The sequence below is a fragment of the Corythoichthys intestinalis genome, chromosome 3 (genome assembly GCF_030265065.1).
Source record: "Corythoichthys intestinalis isolate RoL2023-P3 chromosome 3, ASM3026506v1, whole genome shotgun sequence".
NCBI classification, from domain to species: Eukaryota; Metazoa; Chordata; class Actinopteri; order Syngnathiformes; family Syngnathidae; genus Corythoichthys; species Corythoichthys intestinalis.
The window spans coordinates 50567776-50595305 of NC_080397.1; the positions used below are offsets into that span (position 1 = coordinate 50567776).

Genomic DNA, 27530 nt, shown 5'->3' on the forward strand with positions numbered 1-27530 from the left:
AAAGAACAAATAAAACCCCAGGATATTACGCGACTGCAATTACAGGGGGAGATGTCGCATGGTGGGGTTAATATTGGGATTACTGCTCTGATTGATTCAGGGGCAGATGATTGTTTTGTAGACCGGAGTGTTGTAGAAGCTCTCAAATGTCCTTTAATAAAGCTAGCTAGACCCAAAATGGTTTTGGACCTCGATGGGCGCTCCCTGGCGGACGTGAGGTTTATTACGGCGCCACTCAAAATTAGACTTTCGGGGAATCATTTTGAAATCCGTAGCTTTCTGGTTATGCCATGTAAATCGGCTCCAGTTGTGTTGGGGCTCTCCTGGTTAAAAGTGCACAACCCTAATATTGACTGGACCAAAACACAAATATTAACATGGAGTACATTTTGTTATTCGCACTGCTTGCGCTCTGCAAGTTTACTTCCTAGCCGAGCGCAGGCACCTACCGAGCCAGTTGATTTGGGGAATGTTCCGGCCGAATACCATGACCTCAAACAAGTTTTTAGCACGGAGTGTGCTAAGACACTGCCACCTCACCGTCCGTACGATTGTGCGATTGAATTGTTGCCTAACGCCCAGCTACCTAGCTCTAGATTGTACCAGGTCTCTAAACCAGAGCAAGAGGCGATGAGGGAATACATCTCCTCTTCCTTGGCTGCTGGCCTTATACGCCCTTCATCTTCTCCTTTGGGGGCGGGGTTTTTCTTTGTCGGCAAAAAAGATGGGGGCCTTAGGCCGTGCATCGACTACCAGGGTCTCAATGAGATTACAGTTAAAAACAAATATCCACTGCCGTTGTTAGATTCGGCTTTCGCCCCATTAAAATCGGCCACCATATTCACAAAATTGGATTTGCGCAGTGCTTACCACTTGGTCAGGATTCGTGAGGGAGATGAGTGGAAAACCGCCTTTAAAACCCCGCTCGGGCATTTTGAGTACCTTGTCATGCCTTTCGGCCTCACAAACGCACCTGCTGTATTCCAGTCTCTCATAAATGATGTATTGCGTGATATGTTAAACGTTTTCTGTTTTGTATACTTGGATGACATTTTAATTTTCTCAAGAAATGAGCAGGAACATTGCCAACATGTCCGCATGGTTCTACAAAGACTTCTCGAGAACAAATTATTTGTCAAGGCCGAGAAGTGCGAGTTTCACTGTGGGTCAATACAGTTTCTGGGTTTTGTAGTGGAAAAAGGAAAGCTCAGGCCTGATCCAGCTAAGATCCAGGCAGTGGCAGATTGGCCGACTCCCACGTCACGTAAACACTTACAAAGGTTTCTTGGGTTCGCCAACTTTTACAGACGTTTTATTCGAAATTACAGTATGAGGGCCGAGCCGCTTACTAGACTGACTTCGAACAAACGGCCCTTTGCATGGTCTTCTGCGGCTGAGGCCGCATTTGTAGGTCTAAAACGTGCATTTACGAGCTCACCTGTCCTAGTCCACGCTGATTCTGATCTTCCTTTTGTGGTCGAGGTTGATGCATCGAGTTCCGGAGTGGGGGCCATTCTATCCCAGAGGTCTACGGTTGACCAGAGACTGCACCCCTGCGCATACTACTCCCGCCGCCTCAGCCCTGCAGAAGCAAATTATGATGTCGGCAACCGGGAGCTGCTCGCTATCATACAGGCTTTGCAGGAATGGAGGCACTGGTTGGAGGGGACGGAAGAGCCGTTCCAAATACTCACGGACCACAAAAACTTGGAGTATCTTCGGGCTGCCAGGCGCCTCAACTCCCGCCAGGCCCGTTGGGCGTTGTTCCTGACCCGCTTTAACTTTGTGATCACTTACCGTCCAGGGTCGAGGAACGGGAAGCCCGACGCCCTGTCAAGGTTGTATGAACCATTGGAGGAGGGTCCTTCGGATGAGCCGGTGGTGCCAGAGAACCTGATCGTTGGAGCACTGCGGTGGGAGGTCGAGCGTCTGGTGGAGAAGGCCTTGCGGGGTGTAAGGGTGCCTGGAGGCTGTCCCGTTGGCAAGTTATTCGTACCAGACGCACAGCGCGCAGGAGTGCTTAAGTGGGGCCACATTTCGAAGTTTGCCTGTCACCCGGGCGTTTCCCGCACATACTTTCTTGTGTCACAGAGGTTCTGGTGGCCAGGCATGCGCAAGGACATCATGGACTATGTCTCCGCGTGTACCATCTGCGCTCGAGGCAAGGCAGTTCATCGGCCACCTGCGGGATTGCTGAATCCACTCCCTGTTCCATCTCGCCCCTGGTCTCATGTTGCACTGGACTTCATCACTGGTCTCCCACGATCCAGGGGCCATTCTGTCATCTTGACCGTGGTGGACAGGTTCTCAAAGATGGCACACTTCATCGCGCTCCCCAAATTGCCTTCAGCTCTAGAGACTGCTGACCTTTTAGTGACTCATGTATTTCGCACTCACGGCATTCCATGTGACCTTGTGTCGGATAGAGGACCACAATTCATCTCGCGGGTTTGGGGATCATTCTGCAAGGCCTTGGGGGCCACGTCAAGCCGGTCCTCTGGTTACCACCCGCAGTCGAATGGGCAGACGGAACGGGTCAACCAGGAGCTGGAGGCTGCCCTTCGCTGTGTTTGCCAACTGCATCCATCCTCCTGGTCATCACACCTCCCTTGGGTGGAGTATGCCCACAACACCCTCGTTTGCTCGGCCACAGGGAGGTCACCATTTATGACCGCATACGGGTTCCAGCCTCCGTTGTTCCCGTCCCAGGAAGCAGAGGTGGTTGTGCCTTCTGTCCAGGTCCACCTGCGGAGGGCCCATAAAGTCTGGAGGGACGCAAGGGCTGCACTGGTCCGCACAGCAGCCCGCAACCGACAGATTGCTGATCGCCACAGAAGGCCTGCTCCAGTCTATCAACCGGGCCAAATGGTCTGGTTATCGACGCGGGATTTGCACCTTGCGGGGACGTCCAAGAAGTTGGGCCCTAGGTTCGTGGGCCCTTTTGCTGTGGACTCGGTGGTGAACCCCGTCGCGGTCAGGCTGAAGCTTCCTAATTCAATGAAGATTCATCCAGTCTTCCACGTGTCTCTGCTCAAGCCAGTCTCCACCTGTCCCCTGAACCCTCCGCCAGTGCCTCCTCCTGCTCCTCGTGTGGTCGATGGTGGGCCAGTGTATACAGTACGTACCATACTTGATTCTAGGAGGCGGGGTAGGGGTGTGCAGTACCTGGTCGACTGGGAAGGTTATGGCCCTGAGGAACGCCAATGGGTCCCCCGCTCCTGGATCCTCGATCCGTCGCTTCTGCGGGATTTCCACTCCCTCCATCCCACGAAACCAGGTGGTCCGCCAGGGGGCGTCCGTTGAGGGGGGGGTTCTGTCATATTTGTTTGAGTTCTGTTCTTTTTTCCTATATTCAGCACCTGATTGAGCCAGATGGGTGTGGTAATGCGACACACCTGTGCTGCATTAGGAAAGCTTGATATTTAAGGAAGCCTGTCACCATCTGCAAGTGTCGGACTATTACATGCCAACCTGCTTGCTTACCGCTGTGTGCATCTCGAGTTCTACTTGCCATTTACGGTTGTATTCTTTGTTATCATATTGTTGTGCTAGTATTTTTGTTGGACTTTGCTGTCATTTAGTTTAGCCTTTTTCCGGCCCTTGCGCCTCCTCCTTAGTTTACTCGCCGACTAGGTTCGTGCCATTTTTATTTTGTATTTTGTCTCGCGTTTTCTGGCGTGCTCCCTTAGTTCTCATTTTGTAATAAATACGACAAACTTCCACCTCTGTGTTGGACCCATGCTTAACGGCTTGCCGTATCATAACAAGAACTGAGAGACGGACATGCGCAAGCACACAGCCACCATGTGCTATACCACTCATATGAGATAATTACCATATTGGCCCGAATATAAGACCCCCTCTTTTTCAAGACTCAAGTTTGAAAAAAGACTTTTTGAACACCAAATTAATTTTTATACAGAAAATAATTACAGTACATCCGAAACAAATGATTATAACAATATATTTGAGAGAAAAAGCATGTTATTTTGCCTCATTCAAATCTTAATATCTGAACATTTAAATATGTAAACTAAAGTGCAATCTCATCATAAATGAATGGCTTCTGGTTTTTGAAATGTAAATAAACCAATCTATTGTGATAAAACAACAAAATTGCAATAACTGGATTAACCATCAAAGTGAAGTCTAACTGTAGCTGTAGTCTTGAAATAAATTTGAATAAAACATTGCAATAAAATAATGCAAACTTGTTAAACTTGAGAGTAGCTGAGCTTTGTCATGACAGAACATGGCTTCAATGATATCTGGCGCCATCTAGTGTCGTGAATGGGTATAACATCTAGACCGCGAAAATAAGACGACCCGTTTTTCAGTCTAATTTCAATGCAAAAAACACCGTCTTATATTCGGGCCAATACGGTAATTAGCTACACCAGCAAGTAGTCATTAACATCTAAGGCAGGTTAGCGGGTAAATACGCTACATAGGTTAGTTAGTAGGTAGTTGGATGGTGTGTCAAGGTAGGTAGGAGTGTTAGGTAAGTAGTTTTGGAAGGAGGGTACGTAGCACTTGGGTTAGAAAGAGTGTACGGAAGTAGATAGATAGTCAGGTATGTAGGTTAGTGGACTAAAAGACGAGGATTTGCCTCAAATGGTGTCAACTGACCTCCAGTGAAGAAAGGATGACCTCCATGCCGCTTGTGCCTTTGGTCATCATCACCTCCTTTGATGTCTTCTCTGTAAGACAACAAGTGGACAGCTAATAATCCATTTAATATAACTCTATTTGGCGACAGGTATTAAAACATTTGACTTTTTTTTTTTTCATTTATCCAGAAGAAGGGTTGTTGATTCACTGAGGAGAGAACGTACAGACCCTAATAGAGATAAATTGATCAATCAATTGTAAAAGCACCCTTTGCTTTATGGGCAGATTTTAGTCTTTGCCCAGGGATTTCTTAAAACTGTGCTCTGATTGCTGGGGCATTCTAAAACTGTCTATTTCAGACCTTAAAAAAATACAAAAAATTTTAAAGACCAAAAACAATGAGGGGCTACTCAAACGAGCAATACAAAGCAAAGCCTGTAGCCCATCAAGAGTGCAGTGACAGTTGCAATCCCATGCATGTATGATATAATTAGACAAGTGAAATCTGAAACATTTCTGAAGTATTAATATGATTATGGTGTCAAACTGCCAGGCATTATAGAGTTTGAATGGTATTGCCTACGTTAAAAATCTAACACAGGGTGTCCTCAGGCTACGGTGTCCTCGACCAACAATATGTTGAGCTGACGACGCCCGTGCCTCGTCCACCATTTAGTCCCCAGCACCATAGTTTCTGCTTAGCTAGTGCATTGTGCTCGTCTGTGTTCGTGTGTCAGAAGTATCTTTGCCTTTTTCGCCCTCCTTTTTTCACATTATGGTCCAAAAGAAGAAAACTGGGTGGTATAGCTATGCTGGTCCAGCAAAAAAGTTAAGCAATTTCCATGGAAACGAAGATTAAGATCATAAAACGATCAAAGAAACGGGAGAGAAACCGAGGAACATTGGTAAAGATATCCTGAGTTCAGACCAAAATTAAACTGTTTCATGAAAAGTTTATATACAAGCCTGCAGCTTTGTACATGGGCTGGTAATAGCCTAGCAAAGCAGTTATGCATAGATTGACCTCTAGATGTCCCCAAACTACGATGGTTGCTATTTGTTTAGTGAGCAAACACTATTTGCATTCATAGTACACAAATAAAATGAACAGTAAATGAAAAATAATTAACTATTGCGTTACCAGAAAGAAACAGTCACTAGGAAAAGCAATAAAATACATCATTCGTAATTAAAAATGTGCGCAAAAGCCCAGCGAAATGCATCTTTGCATCATCAATTGTCATTCATTAGCATTATCTGGACTCTGGTTCTATGATTACATGCTTGTAAGCACTCTGTGAGCCATGTCATATGGCAGTGCCTTATTGGCACTTTGCACATGCCAGGATTATCTCAGAGAGTCATCACAATCACACATCAATTTAGACTTTTGTAATATTTATATATATTGTTTTTCTTCAAATCTTTCTCTTTCCTTTACGAATGAGATGTAACAAATGTGTTACTAAATTTGTAGAAAATGTCAGTATCTGACTACTACATAAATTTACATTTACCTGGAGAGTCAAGGCAGTCGTCGCAGTACTTCCATGTGTAACTGTGCTCCATTTCTCGTTCCTCAACAACTTTTTTTGCTAATTGTATTCCCAAAGTAGTGTGTCCCTACACTGTTAAAAGAACACTATGACCAGTGTAATCACGCCAGCACAAAATATACCGCGTGTTGCTATAGAAAACCGACAACATAACCTCAAGCATATTTCCCATTCAGCACCGAGGGGAATTAAATGAGAAACAACTTGAGTTATGTGCCTCTCAAGATATATGAGACAGTCCACCAAAAAAAAAAAATCATAAGTACCCACTGCTGCCCTTGTTAATGCCCTCAGAGTCTCGCACAACATAAAACATGAAACCTGAGGAAAGCAAAGTCCAGCCCAGGGTTTACAGTTACCGCCGAATGGATCAGAACCCACGTCACAGCTCGCAGGGGGTGTATTACTTTGTGTGTGTACATGAGAACAGTGAGAAAACAGCTGACAGAGAGGGAGTCAATGGGAAGAGACAGACACAAGACATTCCACTGCACCCATTCGTCATGGGAGGGTGGTAAAACGGGTGTCCAAGAAAGTGAGAAGTGCGATGGCGGCCTCTGATGCCAAAATACTTTGTTTCACGACATCAAAGATGAGAGCAGAACCCCTTAACACCTCAACATAAGAAACATTTGGTGCTTTTAAAGTGCATGTGACACCAAAAAGCAATTTTATTTCATATTTCGCAGTGTTTTATGCACCTGAATGAAATGGACCGCGTGGATGTGTGTGGAAGCGATCGTTTTATATATTCAATTTTTGAATCCTGCACCATGAAAATTAGTCCAGTCTCGAGTTTAGGACGAATGCGAATGTGACGTCACCCGGGTCAGCCTCTCAGTCACAATACAGCATTGCTTTATAGCATGCAGATTAGGGTGGCCCTCTGTAGGGGGGTGAAATTTCAAACGAATAATGTCTATGCTCCAAACCCGGATTCTTGTTCCTTTTGACCCAGAAACGTGCTGTGCAAAGTTTCATTGAAATCGGAATATATTTAACCGGTGCTCAACGACTCTGAAATTTTACTCGGCGAACGCTAGTCACAAGCACTCCGGGTCCCCCTCCCACGTTGCTCTCGTGGGAGTATTAGCCGCTTTCCTCTCCTGGCGGGGGTTATGTGGCTGCTAGCCACTCATTGTCGCCCGGTCCGTGCAAGCGTTCCCTTCCTGGTGTCCGGGAACTGGCGCCGATGGTCCGCGACGACCTGGACGAGGAACTGCAGTTGTTCTTCGTCCTTCGTCAGGAGCCGGTTATATTCCTGAATCAGGGCGACGCCTCGTTCCGCGTGGTCATTGGTGACCGACAGCTTCCCCAGCGCTTTGCACGCCTTGCCGTTCGCCTCATCCTTCTTCCAGTCTGCCGGTTCCAACGCCAGGAATCCCTTGTCGATGGACATCTTGTCGAAGAACGAGGACGTATTGGAGGTCACGAAGTCCTCAAGGCTGCAGCCGCTGATCGCTGAAGCGGGAATGGTCACTCGCTTCTGGGCTGTGTCGTTGCCATCCTTCTCCTCAATCGCCGCTACCATCTTCTTCTTTGTTTCTGATGAAACCCGGTCGTCGAAGAACGCCAGGGCTACCAGCTCTTCCGAGAGGTACCAGAGGTGGCCGAGGAGCTTGTTTGTCGCGGCCTTGGAGACCTCCGCGTCCTCGTACTCGTCCAGTGCCTGAAGCAGCTGAAGATCGTTGAGCGGAGCCGCGACAGCAAGTGGGGCTTGCGTCCAGGCTTTGCTGTAGAGGCGGGCGGAGAACATGGCCACCCTCAACAGTCCGCGCTCCTCCTTCGGCGTCAGTTTGAACTGTCCCCTGAACAGCCACACCTTGAGCGAGTACAGCACTTTGCTCATCCACCGAGTGTGGTGCATGGGGCCAGGGGCACGGAAGCGGATTCCGCGGGGAGGTACGCCGCCGAGAAAGATGACTGTTAGTTCCAGAAGTTCCCGGTAGTCGTCCCGAAGGTCTGTCCGCTCTTTCAGGGCCTGAAGGAACCACTCGATGTCGACCTCTCCTGCTCCATCCTCGATCGGCTGGAACTCGCCTTGGTTGATGAAGGGCCACCTCTCCTGGAAACGCTTGAACAGCAGGACAGCAGGCCCTGTAGTTGGCCCCATCACCGACGTGAAGACCGCCTCGATCACGAGCTCGAGAATGTGATGCCGGCAGGCAAGGTAGAGGAGGTCGCTCTTCAGCTGCCGCTCAATCAGGGTACACGCCCCGGTGTGGCGACCCGTGTTGGCGGCGGTGGTGTCAAAGGACATCCCCACGACCCGGTCAGCGACGCTCCACTTCTCCAACGCCTCCACGACGGCCTTCGCTGCATTCGCCCCTCTTCCACTGGGAAGCTTCGCCACCTGCAGCAGCTGAACCTCCCCTCCCCCAGACACGAAGATGGGCAGGCGGTCGACGTGGGCATTGCTGGTGAGATCCGGCATCAGCTTCCCGTCCCAGTGGACTACCAAGGGGCCTTCTACTCGCAGCTTCTCCTTGAGGGCGGAGGCCAGTTGCTCGCGGTGACGACGGCGCTGGCTTTGGATCGATGTCCTGTTGATGTTGTACTCAACTGTGTCGTGCCCCAGGGCACGGGCTGTCTCGGTGAGGACGAACACTGCGCCACGGTCGCTCACCTTGACGCGATCCAAAGAGGCCGCCACGTCCGGGGTGACGATGTTGAGGTTCGCTCGAGGCCGTTTGGGTGGGACTGGGGAGATACCACGTGTGGGGCTTCCTTCGGCGCTGGTGCTAGAGGAGGTTGAGGACGAATCCTCCAACTGGACTCTTGCCGCGGACGTCGACGCCTCCAATCAGAACGCACTCCAGAAACATGCAAACACGTTGAAAAAGTACTGCCAAGCACTAGACAAATCCTAGACAGAGGAAAAGGAGCACTAGACGAGAGTTGCCACACACAGTCCTTGGTCCATAGTCCACCAACGAGAGCATCTGAGAACAGAGCCGCGGCATTTGTCACCGACAAAGCCCCTGTATCGTTGAACGTGAAAATGATCTTATATAGTAAAACTTTAAGGTCGTTGAGCACCGGGTAAATATTATTCGATTTAAAAAAAAAATTACTCGCGTGGTTTTCTCATGGAGTGGAACAAGAATCCGGGTTTGGAGACTGAATTTTCAAACTTTCGAAAATAAGGGCCACCCTAATGCAGATGGACTGCGGATTCAGCCGATTTTGCGGATTAATTTGTTTATTTTTCGCATCACGCCACCCAAACGGCTGCAGGCTTTTGTAGCTGCACCAGGGAAAGGCGTGTGAGCCTTTTTGGGTTTCAGAAAGTTCCTGTTCACCCCGAGATCGGCCAAAACAAGTGTGCGACGACTGTAGGACTACTGGACTTACGAGGAAGTGAGTAAACATCGTGTTTTGTATTATGTGAAATACTGGGATTATGGCACACGTTTTAATACGGAGGTGGCTTGCATTTTGTGGCTGACATGCTCCTTGTCCACCGAAAATGCCACTCAGCCGACAACCGTCGGTTTGTCGCACATCCCACTACCGGGAGAGCGCTATACCCGGCTTATTGTCCTCTTGTGCCTGATGTTCAGTCAAATTTTCCAACCGAACAGAAATTGCAACTTTGTGCTAAAAATAGCCGCTAATACAGCAATTACAAAGTAAACACAAAAACTTTTCTTTAAATAAAAGACTATTTACTTACGTTTGGTCATTGACGGACATGTAGAAAAGTTCTCAGACACATCCAGCCATGATAGCTGCACAACAACAGCACGCCGCTCTCTCACTGTTCTTCGCAGTGTAGTTAAGCATTAATTTACGCCATATTCGTGTTGACCATGTGGCAGCTACGCGCTCCTCCGACGTCGGCCAGTTTGTCCGGCGGTAATTCTCCAGCTGCTACCCAGGCAAACATGCTCTCCTCCCACAGCAGTGGACGAGCTGTAACTTGCTCGCCGCCGGGTGGGTTGCCGATTGGCGAAGACAATCGACAACCCCGCCGCCATGTGATATGATCCCGGATAGTTTTGAGTGATTTTTCGCTTCGAAAGCCAAGAGTACTTTGAAACATCACTCGGTTCGGGTCAGTATGTCGGCTATCTGTCACGCCTCCTGGTTTGTTTACGCTCTCCAAAGCAGGGGCAGGGAAATGACAAAAGCCGGACTAATTCAGGTGGCATAAAATATCGTTCGGGAGGTGCGACAGTAAAGGTGAAGTTGACAGTTTTTACCATTATGGAGTAATTTTGCCAAGTCGTACTGAATAAATGGATTTTTAATATTTCATATTCCATTTAGCATAAGACTGTTATTTGTCATGACCATACCATTTATTTAGCAATTAGGGAGAAATAGTTTAATTAAAAAGAATATCCTGTCAAAATATTGGAGCAGAAAGACTGAAACAATGACATTTTGCGGCTCTCTTCGTTGCAATTTCCTCGTTCTGAATAATTCCCCCTCAATGGGCTGAATTCCAAATCAGATGAAACCATGACCCTGCCGACGTCATCCTCCTGTTGGGGACGCTACAGCCCTATTATAGTAGGCGTGGCTAAACGGCAGATTAAAAGACTAATTTTTCGTCATCTGCGCTTTGCCAAATTGTTGTATATGGTCGAATCGTCTGAAAATATTATTCTAATTCACATAAGAATGCTATTTAAGACTTTTTTTCTCCTGTCATAGGCACTTTAAACACCACCAATTTGAAAGGTTTCATAATTCAATCAACATTTTCAGGTCAGAAAAAAACACGTAAAGTCACATTTGGAAACTAGTCCTTGAGTGTGTGAGATTACATTGACATCTAAAGTTTTACCACTACTATTCTAAAACTAAAGGGTTTCATCATTATGTGTTATGCTATTACTATGTTGTCATAATTTTTACATTTAATGCTGGCCTATGGATAATGTTATACATAAGTGATGTAAAGTTGTAGTAATTGTATAATGACTTGGTGAAGCAAAAATAAAGGCATACCAAAACATAGATCATTGTGAATATCAGTGCAGGTAACATACATGTATTCCCTTTACCAATAAAAAAAAAAAATCTTATAAGAATACTGTGGCACAATTATGGAAAAAATATTTCAGAAATATTCTTTTTTTTTTTTTTTTATTAAATTGTTATTGAAAGTGTCTGTAGTTGTACCGTATAGTGTGCGCCACTAGAGTTCAGGCAATCGCAGTACTGGTAGATTAGTAACTATTCACTATTTTCAATGTCTGTCCTACTAGTATTTCAGTCTGCCGCCACGCCACTACTTAAAGGGACTATACAGGAGTTTTACCCCACTAACACACCAGGCAAGTCTACGGCGTGTCAGCGATGCTGTCACATCAACGCACCACTGACGCTCGCTCCCATTTTCCATAGGACGCGTTTTTCGAGCAGAGCGTCTGTGGAGCGGGCTCGATCGGTTCACGCAAGGATTGCAAGCTCGCGCGAGTGTAGCGGGTGTTTAGGGATAATAGTACAACAACCATTTGCCTTTCAGACCCCACGTATTGGTCAGCGTTCTTTCTGAAAGAAAGAGGAAAAAAGAAGTCCTGTGCTAAACAGAAAAGCAATCCCAATGACAAAGATTTTAAGATGTATTTTACAAATGAAATGTTAGGTTTTGTGTTGGTTTTCTCCTAGTGTGACTGTGATTGCCCATTGATTTCACCTGTTGTACCTGCTCTTAAGTGTATCCTCCAACCTGCATCCTCCTGTGCTCACCTGTTCTCATTGTGTCGTTACTCCTTGTCTGTGTGTGTGTATATAAGCTCCCAGCTATAAGCTTTCTTTTCACTCCTTGTTGCGTCATTGTCTATGTCCATGTGCACGTCCGAACCTGTTCTCACCAGTTTTCTCCAAGCCCTCCTGTTCCCCTCAGTAAGTTTTTGATACCCAGTCTTCTGTTAGTTTTGTTTGCTACGGTGTTTTTTGGGATCTCGTCATTATTTGTTGGTACTTTGTTTTTTGCTTGCCTTAATTAAATCATTTTTGTACCGTCAATCTGCCTCGCCTCCCTTTCCCTGCATTTGGGTCCACACACCACCTCCCGCCCGCTTCCTGACATGAAATACCTCAATGACTTTTTTTTTTTCTTATGAACGGTTTTCAAAAGCTTTATTGATGGATTTTCGCAAGTTAAAGCACCATGCAGAAATTAATCAATTTAATTGCATATTATTTTGAAAATCAACCGGATCCACCGTATTTTTACACAACCTCTTTCCGGTCTGCCTGATCGGAGGGTCGCATCTCACATCAAATAATTCCGCCATATACAGTGGGGAGAACAAATATTTGATACACTGCCAATGGGTTTTCCCATTGGCAGTGTATCAAATACTTGTTCTCCCCACTGTATATACACATATATATATGGCGGAAAACACAGAGAAGAACAAGGTAAGTACGTGATAATATCTCGTTAAAATCATAGCGTATTTAATTATGCTCTCGCGTGCTCTCACCTCCAGTTAGGATTTTGCCGTTTAATTTTTTTTTTTTTTTTAATGCCCTCCTGTTCCAAATTTTTCTTCCCCCATAAAAATTGAGATTTTAAGCTTTCCAATGATGTATCACACATGCACATAGGACAATTGTGAAATTTGGCCAAAGGGCTGTCAAACGATTAAAATTTTTAATCGCGTTAATCACAGCTTAAAAATTAATTAATCGTAATTAATCGCAATTCAAACCATCTCTAAAATATGCCATATTTTTCTGTAAATTACTGTTGGAATGGAAAGATAAGACAAGACGGATTTATACATTCAACATACTGTACATAAGTACTGTATTTGTTTCTTATAACAATAAATCCACAAGATGGCATTAACATTATAAGCATTCTTTCTGTGAAAGGGATCCACAGATAGAAAGACTTGTAATTCTTAAAAGATAAATGTGCGTACAAGTTATTGTAATTTTGATAGTTTGTATATTGTGACTAAATATTGCCATCTAGAGTATTTGTCAAGCTAAACGAAATGTTTGAATAGTTTGACCAAACTGAGTATTATTTTGCAGAGCTATTTTAGTTTTCATTTTGATTGGGAATGCCAGTTCTCTTTGCATTGAGAGCTTTTCTTTTTGTGAATTTTTTTTTTTTTTTTTGATAGGAATACTATTTTTGTTGTGCTTTCACTAAATGATACTGTAGCGACTTAACTGTTCTTAACTGCCCAAATGCATGATGGGAAGTTGGGCAACCATGACCGTCAGTGGTGGCAGCAAATGGTATATCTTCTCTGCATTGTGTACAATACAGGGTGTTAAGAAAAAGCTCATCTCATATCAATCTTCCCCGTGTCGCTCGCCTCAAAAGTAATAATTGTTGTGGAAGAGATGCCAAAGCTAATACCAATAAATAGCACAGCTCCAATGAATGCCTGTGACCACTCACTTATCTCTGCCTCATGGCTCTCAATATACATAAAATGGTGCCATTGCAGTCAGTTCGCGGCAATGCGTGAGTGGGTCGTTCCGCGCATGCGTTAAATATTTTAACGTGATTAATGTAAAAAATTAATTACCGCCCGTTAATGCGATAATTTTGACAGCCCTAATACAAACATATATATATACATAGAGAGAGAGAGAGGGAGAGAGAGAGAGAGATTCATGCTTTATCCAGAAAAATTTAAGACTTTTCTACCAATTGAAATCAAGGCCTTTTCAAGACATTTTAGCAAGATTAGTCAATTCAAGATTCAAGACTTTTTTAATACAGCGTGGGAAGGCTGTCATCAGAATAATTTTAAAATTGAAAAACACAAATAATTTTTTTGCAACCCTGAAGGGTTTTGGCGCCTCATGTATACAGATACTATGATATACGGGAGTTTATACTGTAGATTCATGAGGCCTCACCCTGCGTCTGTATGAGATGGAGGAGCTTGGAAGTGACCTGCCGCGCCGTCTCAGGATCCCGCCCCACGGGGTCGACGGTAATCTTCTCCAGCTGGGCCAGCAGGATCTGCACTCTGGAGTTACTGGGAACACTGTGAGAGAAACAAGCACTTCACTCAGCAAAATTGTGATGATTTTTTAAGAACACGTTAAATAATAAGCATGCATGACTTTAGTATTACGCTCTACAGACTTTTTTGCACAGTGGTGTTTGCATGTTCCTATAGTACCACTAATAGATTCATGTGAAAACTATTGCTGTAAATCTAGACTGTATAGTGGGAAAAGGGCACAAGAGCTCTTTCATCCATCCATTTGTGTATCGGAATGTTTAAGGGGGAAATCCCGAAGCGCTCCATTGGGATACATAAGCGTCATCTAAGGCTAGCTATTGAGACTTTGACTTCTTAGTTTAACCCTGTTTATTTTAAAGACGGCACAAACTCCAAAAAGTATACTTAATATAGCAATAAATCAATGACTTTTGCTAATATTCAACAAAAAAATGGACTATGAATCTCATGAGAGGATGATTCACCCATAGCAAAGCTGCTCATTTTTTGGCAGCTATAAAAAAATGCGAGTGGTACTGTATTTATCAGGGATGTCCCGGACCCGATCACTTCATCGGAAATCGGGCCATTTCTTAGAGAGTCCGAATCAGGTGAAAAGGATCGGGTTTTTAATTTTTTTTTTTAAACTTATTGTACTGACTAGTCGCCAGTGTTAAAATCCAGTTGACATTTTACAGTACGTTATTGCCACGTTGTGGTCATAATAATTCATTGCATCTATCGTGTGACGCAGTTTGGAACATGGCCTCATTCACTTGCATAGTACACAGCCTGTCGGTCACATTGACGCTGTTGAATGCTTTCTGTAAGTTTCCTGAGGCCATCTGTCAGACAGTTGAATCTAAAAAGAGGAAGGATGCTGCAACAAGACAATGATCCAAAAAACAGAAGTAAATCAACTTCAGAATGGTTTCAGAAGAACAAAATACAAATTCTTGAGCGGTCAAAGTCCAGACTTGAACCTCATTGAAATGCTGTGGCATGACCTGAAGACAGCGATTCATGCCAAACATCCCAGGACTGATCTGACTGAAATACAGCAGTTTTGTGGAGACGAATGAGCCAAGATTAGTCCTGATCGATGTGCCAGACTGATCTGCAGCTACAGGGAGCGTCTGGTTGAAGTTATTACTGCCAAAGGGTGGGGCACAAAATATTAAATTTGAGTGTTCACTTACTTATTTTTCCAACCTTCTGTCATTGTTTGCATACTATCCTCAGTAAATTATGAAAACCTATAAATGTTTGGGTGGTTTTAGTTCAGGCAGACACTGTTTTTTTCATCCGTGTGATTTTGACAAAGATCAGATCACATTTGAAGGTTCAGATACTTTTTCATACCACTGTATGTCTGTCAGTATTTTACATCTATATCAACCTGTTAATATGCAGTATGTGTTTGTTCATGGGGAAAAGTTATACAAACAAAATGTGTTAATAAGTCCTGGAAGCTAACTTACACTTATAGCTTGTAGCTCAGGTGAAGTGTGGTGTCTACATAGTATTTGTATACCGGCGTGTATTGTGCAGTTGTGTTGAATGCATGCATCTTTCTTTGTTACAGTTTCACAAGCTTAAAGGAATAACATCATATTAAAAAAAAAGAAAAAGACCAAGCCTTATGTTTGATTGGAGGACTTTCAACGTTAGCTGGTTGTCGGGCAGTGCACAAGGAAATGCACTGTTTTGAGCATTACAATTACATATATATTTTTTTTTATTTTTTAAGGGTTAAAAAGTAATAAAATAATCCAGAAATACAATGATCTTGCCAAAAGAAACAAAAATATATATGTTTTATACTCTGCAACACTTCCAGAAAAAGAGGAAGTACTGTAAACAGTAAGTACTGTAACATTTTTGGAACTAAAACTTTTTTTTTCAGTATCTGATTAGCACTCTGTATTGGTAGATTCTCAAAATCAGGTAACTCGGACTCGGGTGCAAAACCATGCAATCGGGACACCCCTTGTATTTATAAAACTAACAAAACACCAGGATATCTATAAATTATTTCACTATGTTTAGGGTGAGCCCTTTGGGCCAGCTGGATGTGCGAGGCCAAAGATCGCTGGTTGGTACAGCAACGACCAACGTGAGAGAAGAGAATCAAACTTTTACCCAGCAGAGCTCAAAGTTCCCCATGTCCTTATAAAACCACAGCAAAGAAGAGTGCACACTAAGGACAGCGCAGGGAGAAATCAAGTCAAGCACTGAGGGTTCAATACAAACCCAAACAAACACATTACATCAGTAATACATGAAAGGCAGGACAGCCACACTAAAAGGAAATATTCATCTTTGTACTCATTAAAATGTCCTTGAAATACAGTACGTATCCTAGTAATGTCATCACTTTTGGGAAGATACAGAATTTATTAATTACATTTTTTTGCACTAATGAGTAGCTGTTACTTGTGATATTTGGGATTTGTATTTTTTTTTTCTTCATAAAGCATTGCTGTTTTATTTTCTTTTAATTTTACAAATTAGTGTAAACAGTACTAAATTCTCTGATGAACACAATGAAGACGTTTGTTCCCATTTATGCGCATTTTATTTATTTCAGCTAATAAAAATAATTTGTTTAGGTAACATTGTGTTTGTTTTTGTTTTGCTTGTAACACAAATGTATTGTCATAAAATTGTGAGTTGTTTTATGTAATACTAGTCTTTTCCGTAGCATACTCCGTGGCATTTTATATACATACAAAATATTACAAAGACAAATAACAGATTTACACATAATCCAATATTTTTTTCTCATAAAACTGTGACGTTATCCCCATATAATTTGTTTTGTTTAAAATATTGCCACTTTATTTGTGTAGTAACTGATAAAAACTGATGTTTATTATTATAGTTATATGATAATAACCTCAGTTGGCAGAGCTGCACTCTATATATGTACTGGTTGTAATAATAAGGCCACAAGACCTTGTATTTAAACTACGGAAAGTACTGACAAAGCGATGAACTGCCTGTCGTGCTATTAAATCTTCCCCCTCGGGGACAAATAAAGTTTTGTTAAATTTATTTGAATTGATGTGAATTGAATTGAATTGCAGTGGTTTGAAATGAATACTTGTCATAACCATCAGGAGGTCACTTTCCATTTTAACCTTCTTGACGTGAAGCTTTTGTGCACAAACTCACAATGTAACCAAGCATCAAGACTCAAACAAGTGACGGGTGTTTAAAAGGGATTAAAAAAACACTTGAGGGAGCAGATGCTTATGACACAGGATAAATTGTATCATTTTTGCTTGAATCAAATTCTCGTTTTAAATCTATCAGTGTCATTGACAATCATAGATATCTAATCAAGGGGCTTTTTTCATTCTTTTGCAGTGAATTTGAATTGGCACTCAAGTATTATTTTTTTTATGTTATTTTCCGATAACCTTGGGTGCCCTTTTACCAGATTTGCACAACAGAATGTCATTTTTCAAAATGCTTTAATCTGCCATCTTTTGGTGCAAAGTAGTAACTACATGGCACCATATCGGCAACTGGATTGTGAATGTCCCCAATGTTCTTGTACATTTTCAACTTTGGCACCTAAAGGGTTGATTGGTTCTTTAGTGGGGGATTTTCTGCAGACATGCCGTTTCGGATTAAAATGCAGCGGACTGGATCAGATTTGAATACTCTTTGCTCTGACTGGCTGTCGGTAAAGGGGGTGCATCAGTGGGATGCTCTTGGGCATTAGCAATGCATGTGGTGACTGACACATGGAGGAGACGCGGACTACAACCATTCTTCAACGACACCAAGCTTCGCTATTTCACAATTGTATAAAAATAAAATACTGTATTCACTCAATTCACACTACTGCTTCAGCTGGGTTCCGTTCTCACTTGCATGCAGAGAGGCATATTCCAGTCAGGAGGCAAAATATCATGAGGACTTTATAGTTCCAATTCTACATATTCATTCGTCTTGCAGGCGTCCGGAGGCAATGCACAGGAGAACGAGGGCCAGGTTGTCAACCGATATATCGGGCAGATTTATTTATTTTTTACAAGATCGGCGATCGGCCAGTATATACAGTGAGGAGCAGAAGTATTTGCACCTTTGACCCTTGTGATTTTGCAAGTTCACCCACTTAGAAAATAGGTATAGGTCTGAAATTTCAATCATAGATGCATTTCCACTTATAGAGACAGAATCTTTAAAAAAAATCGGAACTAACATTGCAAAATTTTAAAATAATTTATATGTAATTTACTGGGGTTCATATGGATGGATGGATGAGTGGATGGATGGATGGACGGACGGACAGACGGACGCTTTCTGTAGTTCTTCACCAGGTTTTCACATATGGAAACAGGGATTTTGGCCCATTCCTCCTCACAAATATTCATTGAGAAACATGAAGTTTCAGCTCCATCCAAAGATTTTTTTATTGGATTGAGGTCTGGAGACTGGCTAGGCCTCTCCAGAACCTTGATATGCTTTTTGCTTATTGTAATGTTGGAAGATCCAGCCACGACTTAATGGCATTGACCTTTGAAAATCCCATATTGGTCATCCATCCGGGGACGGAGTGGCGCAGTGGTGGAGTAGTTGTCCCCCAATCCAGAGGCTGTGGGTTCGACTCTCCACCCTGATGAACTAAAGTGTTTCAAGTATCCTTGAGCAAGATACTGAACCCCACATTGCTCCTGGTGCTGTGTCACCAGTAGGTAGATGGCAATGTAGTGTAAAGCGCTTTGAGTACCTTGAGAGGTAGAAACGCGCTATACAAGTATAACACCATCCTCTACATGAAATAGTTAAAATATTTGAAAATGACTTCAATGCCTCTTTAAATTAATTTGTCACTTGTAGATGTCCAATCCATATGAGATGGGACGCCTGGCAGTGAATGAACGAATTCCTGCAGTCCACATATCTGGACATTAATGTTTTTCACTCCTAGCCCTCCCAGTTTAAATGGATTGGTTATTTAGCGCTGTCAGTGGCAGCCAAATAGTTGAATTAAAACAGGTCACTCACCCCTTCTCTGAGGCCATCTTGGGTTTGTTCATTCTCGTCACTTTAACATGGCATTTCGTCTGTGAAAGAAAATGATAGCATACATTGTCAAAAAGTGGATTCCGTGTACAGATATGGTCATTACAGTAGCACTTGAAATGTAAGATAAGGTAAGTCATAAACTGGTTTAACAGTGTGTCAGAAGTATATTGACTCTTTGTTATATTGTGCTTTAGTTGTGTGTGCACTGTGTCATTGCATGAGAATGGAAAGTAATGTTGCAATGGAAGTAGGACCAAATTAGATTGTGGATCACTTTTTATTGACAATTGTCAACTGTTTTCAATCTATATGATTCGTTCATTCAGGCACATAATTCATTTTCAAATGACTTTTAAATCCATGATCCATTCCATGCTTGCTCTAAAAAAATCAAATGTTCTGTGTTATTTATCATTGATTTATAACATATACAACAACAGTATAAATTGGGTTAGCTATTGTGACTGTATCGACCAACAGCGGTAACGCTTGTGGAAGAATGTTGAAAATGTTGAAAAATGAAACTTTTTTTCCCCCCAGATTACCTTAATTTCTGGACTATAAGGCACACCTGACTATAAGCCGCCAGCCACCAAATTTGACATGAAAACGGCATTTGTTCACAGATAAGCCGCACTGGACTATAAGCCGCAGTTGTCCTCATTGTATTATGGGATATTTACACCAAAAGATATTAACTGGTAACACTTAATTTGACAATGGCACCGTAAGACTGTCATGAGACCAAATAACCCACCATTAAGCTTTGAACCAATTGGCTCCAAAACCTTATTGTCACTAAAAGCTTCATTTGGCCATCACTGCTTCCTTGGGGTGGACAGTGAACCTCTGTTGCCACCTGCTCTCAACACTGTTGTCATCCAACATTCCTCCTAGCATGCATGGCGGCGCAACAGATGTAAATAAATCATGTTCTGTGCTAATTATTTCTTCAGTTACTGTTCCAGTTGTTTCATTAATTGCTAGTTATGGTATTTGGTAACATTTTCTTGGATAGTGGTGCCATAATACTGTCATAAGACAGTCATAATTATTACATGACACTGTCATAAGCATTAATGAATGCTTATAATAGATGTCAGTTAGTGTCATCCAACAAATTATCTCACTTTTGAATGAACATAAAAGATCTGAGCTGGACATAAATGGATTTAGTGACATAATATGCCACATGACACATATTGACATCTGTCATAAGCATTCAGTAATGCCCATGTTAGTGTCATGTCATAATTATGATGTTCTTATGACAGTTATGACAGATGCCGCTGTCAAATACAGTGTTACCTATTAACCCAAATAAATCAACAAATAAGCCACACTGGACTACAAGCCGCAGGATTCAAAATGAGGGGAAAAAGTAGCGGCTTATAGTCTGAAAATTAGGGTATTACTTTATTCTCATTCAATTTCACAAGTCTATGATTTTTAAAAAATAAAATTACTCAGTGACGTGCGGTGAGGTTCATGGTTGGTGAGGCACTGACTCCTTTAGTGTTAGATTTCCAAATATACTGTATAAACCAAAAAGGGTAGCTTATTCAATTGGCTACTGGTTATTTCATATCTCATCAGCATTCTTCACAAAACACGCACACACGGTACATATTATCGATACGTAAAAGTAAGAAAATAACATGCATTTGCTCTACACCCTCAATGTGTTGGCCGTCGCAATTCTATAATTCATGCAACATAAATGAGAGTAAAGAGTGGTGTACAAAACCACAGAATTCAATTCTGACCTTTAGTGAAATATTCAGTTGTTTTTAAAACTTGTAATTCTGATACTTTAATCAATTTGTTACAGATTGCTAAACAAAAAGTGGTCTCAACATTCGTAGGGATGATATAACAGCATAACCTGCATGTAGGTACACTTTTTGCTGGGGACGGGACATTAATAAGACCAAACAGATTGGATGGAGGGGGCAAAGGGCCACATTTCTCATGTATATGAACCTAATTAATTAAAAGGCAAAATGATCAATGCAAAATAAATACTTATCTACTGATAATAACTTTTACATGCATTGGTTCAGATGATACACTGTTCGATTCAAACCTTTGTTTTCAAAAAATACTAAAGAAACATTTTGAAAACTTCCTGAATAAATGTCTGGTTTTTATTAGCAAACATAAACATAATGAAAATAATTCACTTAATAATGGTAGGGTCAATTCTATCCTTACAACATATGGAACTATTGAAAGATCTAAATTCTCTATGTAACTGAACATTAAATCATGCAAAAAAGGTAAGGTTGCTTAAACGTTGGTGGGGACAATTTTAGCATCCTGAAAAGTTGGTAGTGTTATGTCCCTACCGTCCCTATGCAAACCTACGCCCTTTTTGTAAAAGTCCTCCTTATTTTCCTTTACATTAAAAAAATCTCTCCGCCTCAATGGAGAGGATTGCTTCAATTAGATCGTTCTGTGTTCTATTTGACAAGCCAGAAAACACAGTGGATGTGTCCAAATGTCTAGCTAACCTTTCATCTTTCGCAGCAAAACCATGTAATCGTTCTACATATATGCCACGTTTAGAAGAGTTTACACGCTCATCGTTACCACGAAATGTTAACTCCTGTTCAGCTAGGATGCAGGTTGCATTAATGAGGTCTTTCAAACTCTTTCGGATTTCCCTTACCGTAGCGTTATGGGTGCCACCGTTGAGCTTCCGCTGTTCGTCAAAGCCAAATCGATCCTTGAGTTTCCAAAAGTTTTTAAAGCAATCAGGCTTTGAATGTGAGTGGTCGAGCTCTCATGTTTGCTGAGGCTTCGTGGTAGTTTTTTTAATGTCACAATATCTCGTGTTAGTCCAGACATTGGCACAAGTTGAGAAGAAAAGGAAGGGAAAGCAGCAAAGCCGATTTTTCGAAGGACAGCCACATAGCCAGTCTTTTCGGGTGTACCAGTCCGTTTGAAAAGCGCGAGTTATCTTCTGTCCCGTAGTTTGAAGCAAACCTTTTAGCTCCGGTGTTGAGTTAATCGCGTCCACTTTTGACGGAAAGTCCCGTTTCACGTACGCCCCCTTTCAGTGCGGCAGAGTACTATCTGCCGCAACCTGCGCTTTTTCGCTGCGGTTTTATTTCCCATCAGCAAAACTAAATATGTCACTAACAAACATTTAATTTTAAGGGTTAAAGACATTAGCCAGACTGTGGAAAACCAGGTCAAATAAACGTATCTGGAAACATTATAATGGCGACATGCAGATGTACGGCAACCAGCACGCTCCAATTCCATATATCAACCCGGTTTGTTATGGATTGCTCAATCAGAGGTGAGGCTTTACTTGTTGCTGCCGCACCTCTCGTTTCATTTCTTTATTTGAACAGGAAATAGGCAAATTCAGCGATTTTGACTATAAAAAATGTTTGAAATGAGTCATACATAAAGAGCAATGGACAAATATTAATATAAATTTGATGCTATAATTATTTTTTTGTCATGATGACAGGTGAGGCTCTGCCTCACCTGCCTCCCCTGACCGCACGTCACTGTCATGAGGCGCTCAAGACGCAACTGGTAATTTTAGTGGGAGTATGTAGAGCTGGCTACAAGACTAATTGCTGTTTTCAGAATAGAATTTAAAAAAATAATAAAGTAAAATATTATCAAATGGATGAATACATAAATATTTACATGTACAGTGCCCTCCTTATTGGCCACCCTGGTTAAGATGTGTTTTTTAGCTTCTAATATATATATATTTTTTTTCAAATAATATTGGACCTTAATGGAAAAAAAGAGAAAAATCCAACCTTTGATACAAGTGCATTTATTCAGTGGGGGAAAAAATCCCACATAAAGAAATAATTATTTGACAAATAATGTGTGTCACAATTATTAGCACCCCTGGTGTTAATACTTTCTACAACCCCATTTTGCCAACAAAACAAGGTCTGGGGACTGAGATAGCCCTGGGAGGAGCTTGATTTTGTGTCTGGTGAACCATGACGGTCCCAGGCTTCAACTGGGACCGTGTGCTTTGGTCAGATGAGACCAAGATTGAGCTTTTTGGAACCAAACACTCTAAGTGGGTCTGGCGTGCCACGAAAGATGCGCATGCTGAAAAGCACCTCATACCCACTGTGAAGTATGGGGGTGGGTCAGTGATGCTGTGGGGCTGTTTCGCTTCCAAAGGCCCAGGGAACCTTGTTAGGGCGCATGGCATTATGAACGCTTTGAAATACCAGTACAAAGTATTAACAACAGGGGTGCTAATAACTGTGACACACGTTATTTGATGTCAAATAATTATTTCTTTATGTGGGATTTTTCCCTGCTGAATAAATGCACTTGTATTGAAGGTTGGATTTTTCTCTTTTTTTCCCATTAAGGTCCCATATTATTTGAATAAAAAATATATATATATTAGAAGCTAAAAAACACATCTTAACCAGGGGTGCCAATAATTATGGAGGGCACTGTAGTTTCTACACATTAGCAGTATCAGTCAGAGGTTGGGAAAACACACACACACACACACCTCATCACACACATCATGCACACTGCACAGTTATGACTATATCAGGTCCAGTTATGAGATCGTATTTAAAACAATCCCATAACTGTGCATGAAGTAGTGTTGTTGTTTCAAATACACAACTTGTAATTCTATTTTGACAGCAAATTTAAACTAGGCAGAGTGTCCTTCAATGGCTTGAAGCCTTTTTTTTTCTCAAATGTGTTCATGTTGCCAAACTGCTGCTTTTTGTGATGTATGCTGGGTTCAGTTCACTGCAACCATTCACGGTCACGAATGTCCATAATGCTGGGTCTTTCCTCCTCTATAAAAGTATCACTGCTGTATTAACGACTCTTTTCTTGTAAAGTTACTTACTTTGTATAATGCATGCATTTAAGGTGCTTTCATTGCTTCATAATCAATTTAGTCAATTTAAATGGGACGTAACTCATTAGCTCCCATTGACGGCGCTACACATCCAACCCAGTCAAATAGTCAATCTATCTTTGTCAATGGCAAGCAATTAGTTAAATACTGTAGCATGAAATTAAAAAATAATAATATCATAATTAATACAATAATAATATTGTTATTATTATTATTAATTTACTGGGTCCATTACCGGAGTGTATTTGTTTTAATACATTTTAGTTGTATTCATTTTGTATTTATTAATATTTTATTCATTTATAATTTTGTTTGTTCATGCAAAATATATACAGTGGTACCTCTACTTACGAAATGGCTTGGTTCTGGAATTAAAGTACTTTTATAACTTGAAAGTTTTGTGAGTCGAGACACGTTTTCCATGTGAATGCCCTTATCTGTTCCAAGCCCCACAAAATACAGACATAAATCTTTTATAATGCATAAAAACGCATCACAATATGTAGGGCAGCAGCTATCGATTGTAGTCGATAAACTATCAACTAGTTAGTTTGAATACCTGAGTAATCGGATTAAGAACATTTAATGCGTTGCAAAATCAATTTTCTGAGACGTAATACCAAGACTTGCTAAGATTGCACTTTTAAAAGAGCATTAAATGTGAATACAAAATAAAATTCCTTAGTGTTTCTTCAAACTATGCAGAATTGCACTTTCGTTTAAAAATAAATTACCAGTAAAATACTTAAACTTAAAATAAATAAATAAGAACAATTGGCTAACCTGCATAGCAAAAGTCCGCTAGCTTAAACGCTATATAATGCTAATGTTTTTCGACAATGCTCTTAACAAATCTTCAAACACATAATCCCCACAAAAACAGCTAAATATACCTAAAAATTAAATTACAAATGCATAAAAAACATGTTAGCTCAAACAAAAACTTATCTAATGTTGGTCTTAACAGGGAGCAGCTGGTTTCAGCCATGTTAAGTAAGTTATGTCATATTCATTGTTCCCACTAGAGGGCAGTGTATCCACCCAAATCAATATAAGTAAATGCAAACACTTTCAAAACAAACTATTACAATGTCACTCTAATTAAACAAATACTCCAAGCAGCAAAATTTGATTCAAAGCTTTTTTTCTAATCGAATTATTCGACTTAATCGATTAATTGTTGCAGCACTAAAAACATGCAACTAATACATCTTACAATTAGATTATTGCACAATAAACATTAAATCAGAGCTGTGCATAATGTAAAAAACAAAGAATAAAGAATAAACATTAATACACTCATGTAAAGCTGTCGGAACACGAGAGGCAAATGAAGAGGACGCTGGGATACACACATACATATACAGTAGAGATCCCTCTTAGCCAATTGGATGCCAGGAATGCTAGGCAATAGCCAATAGCAGAGCAGCTATAAGTATGTTACGTTCAGTGGGTTTCTGGGTTTTACAAAAAAATACTTTTTCCATTAACCAGGATTTTTATTTTTCCAAACATATTAGCAAATTGGAACATGAGTATAGTGTTAAGTTAAAATATGTATTTTTTAGGGCTGTCAAAATTATCGCGTTAACGCGCGGTAATTTGCCGTGTAACAGTGAACTCTTGTGGTCGCTTTGCGACATGGTTTATTGCTTTCTTGCGACATGGTTTATTGCTTTCTTGCCAGTTCAATATGGCTGCACGACGTCTCGGGCTGATGCCTACGTTGTAATGTTGTGCTTATATGATCCTTGGACAAGATTTGTCCGTAAGTATGGTTGTTGTAAAGAATGTACATATTATGTTAGTAAGCGAAATGTTCTATTTTTTTGTATGAGACGCTTTTTGTTTATGTTTAGTGAACCTGTATAGCGTGCTAAGCTAACGTTGTTGCTAATGCAATGCTTGTGTACTTTTTTTTGTAGTTTCACTACGGTCTAAAAAGGACAATGGTTTGAGGCCATTTTATTAATAAATCAGATGAAAAAGGAAGAAGTCTGATTATTAAGGCGTCGTTCACTAGCTGTCTAGCTTTGGAAAAAGTAGACGCTTCGGAGTGAGGACAGCATAGACAGATTTAAATGACAGTAGAGTGAAATGCCCACTACAGTCCTTATGTACCGTATGCTAAATGTATATATCCATCTTGTGTCTTATCTTTCCATTCCAACACATTATTTTACAGAATATATTTATAATTTACAGAAAAATATGGCATATTTTATAGGTGGTTTGAATTGCGATTAATTGCAATTAATTACGATTAATTAATTTTTAAGCTGTAATTAACTCGATTAAAAATTGTAATCGTTTGACAGCCCTAGTATTTTTTAAATATGCTAAATAAATTATAATACATGCAGTCCTTTAGGTGAGCCTAAACCCACAGCCACAGCTCAACATTACTACCATCAGAACAAAAATAATTTAATTATGTTCCACAAAAAGCATGTGTGTATGACTGTTATCATGTTTACATTATACACATATTCTCTTTCTCAACACAAAGTTGCCAGAGAGAAAAAAACACCATGTTTTCCAACCGCTAGACACACTAAAACGCTGGAGTTAACTCTCATAGCTGGTGGGAAACGTTCATTACAGTGTTTACTAACTTATAATTTTGTATAAATGCGAAATCATATTGGAGGTATTGCCTCCTCGGCAGCAACGCTTCACAAACATGTTTTACACATCGGTTGGCCCTCCCCCTTTAGGCCGCGGCCGTCTGTAACTTTTCTGTAGCCGAAGTATTCCCATACTGGCAATTTCGTGTTCTTCGATGGGGGAAAAAAGTTCAGGAGTTTCCCCTCCTCTTGCCATCGTGTAGCACAATTGACTCACTGACACTGAGTAACCACCGGTGGGGGAGGGTTGAGCCTTGCAGCTGCAAGCGAGGGATTTCTCCACGCGTTTTTGGGACATAAAAAGTAGCTAATACCTTAGGGACGGTATGACGGAAATTTTTTGCGGTGTTGAAACCTTGACGTTTATACCACCGTACACCTTGAAACCGGTAATAGACACATGTTTACACAGTACTATATATATTTCCATAAATAATATACACAATCATGATTAATTGTTGTTATTTTTTCATAAAATAATCATAACTGAGACCTAGCGTCCTCATATATGGACATCATATTTTTGATCATGTAGGCCACACTTCTACACCTAATGTTAATATCGAGGGCGACATGGCAAAATGGGATGTCCACGTATGTGTACGACAGGTCTTTATGGGGTATTTATTATTTATTTATGTTTTCGACCGAAAAAGTAATTTGCCAGACTGTGATGATGACATAGCAAATTTTGCTCATAAGGATCCCAATAGAAACAAAGACACAGGCGGAGTCATATTCTAATATATACAAGAAAATAAGGAAGCTTTTGAATGAAAGGCTTCCCGACCAGTTATAAGTGTTGATTCACGCTAGCTCAATGTTGTTATTACGAGAGATTGTTAGTGTTACTTGACAGGTATTGGAATTT

General features: G+C 41.4%; 1 protein-coding gene across 4 annotated transcripts in view; it reads right to left on the bottom strand.

Moving 5' to 3' along the window:
* Positions 1 to 27530, bottom strand: part of agtpbp1 (ATP/GTP binding carboxypeptidase 1) — a 108878-nt gene that overhangs the window by 80681 nt on the left and 667 nt on the right. For all 4 annotated transcript variants that reach the window (XM_057831987.1, XM_057831985.1, XM_057831986.1 and 1 more), the window contains exons 2-4: positions 19130 to 19188; positions 14016 to 14146; positions 4630 to 4700 (exon numbers count right to left, since the gene is read on the bottom strand). In XM_057831987.1, coding sequence (XP_057687970.1) covers positions 4630 to 4700; positions 14016 to 14146; positions 19130 to 19161 — 234 coding nt within the window. In that variant the 5' untranslated portion in view covers positions 19162 to 19188. The remainder of the gene's footprint in view (positions 1 to 4629; positions 4701 to 14015; positions 14147 to 19129; positions 19189 to 27530) is intronic.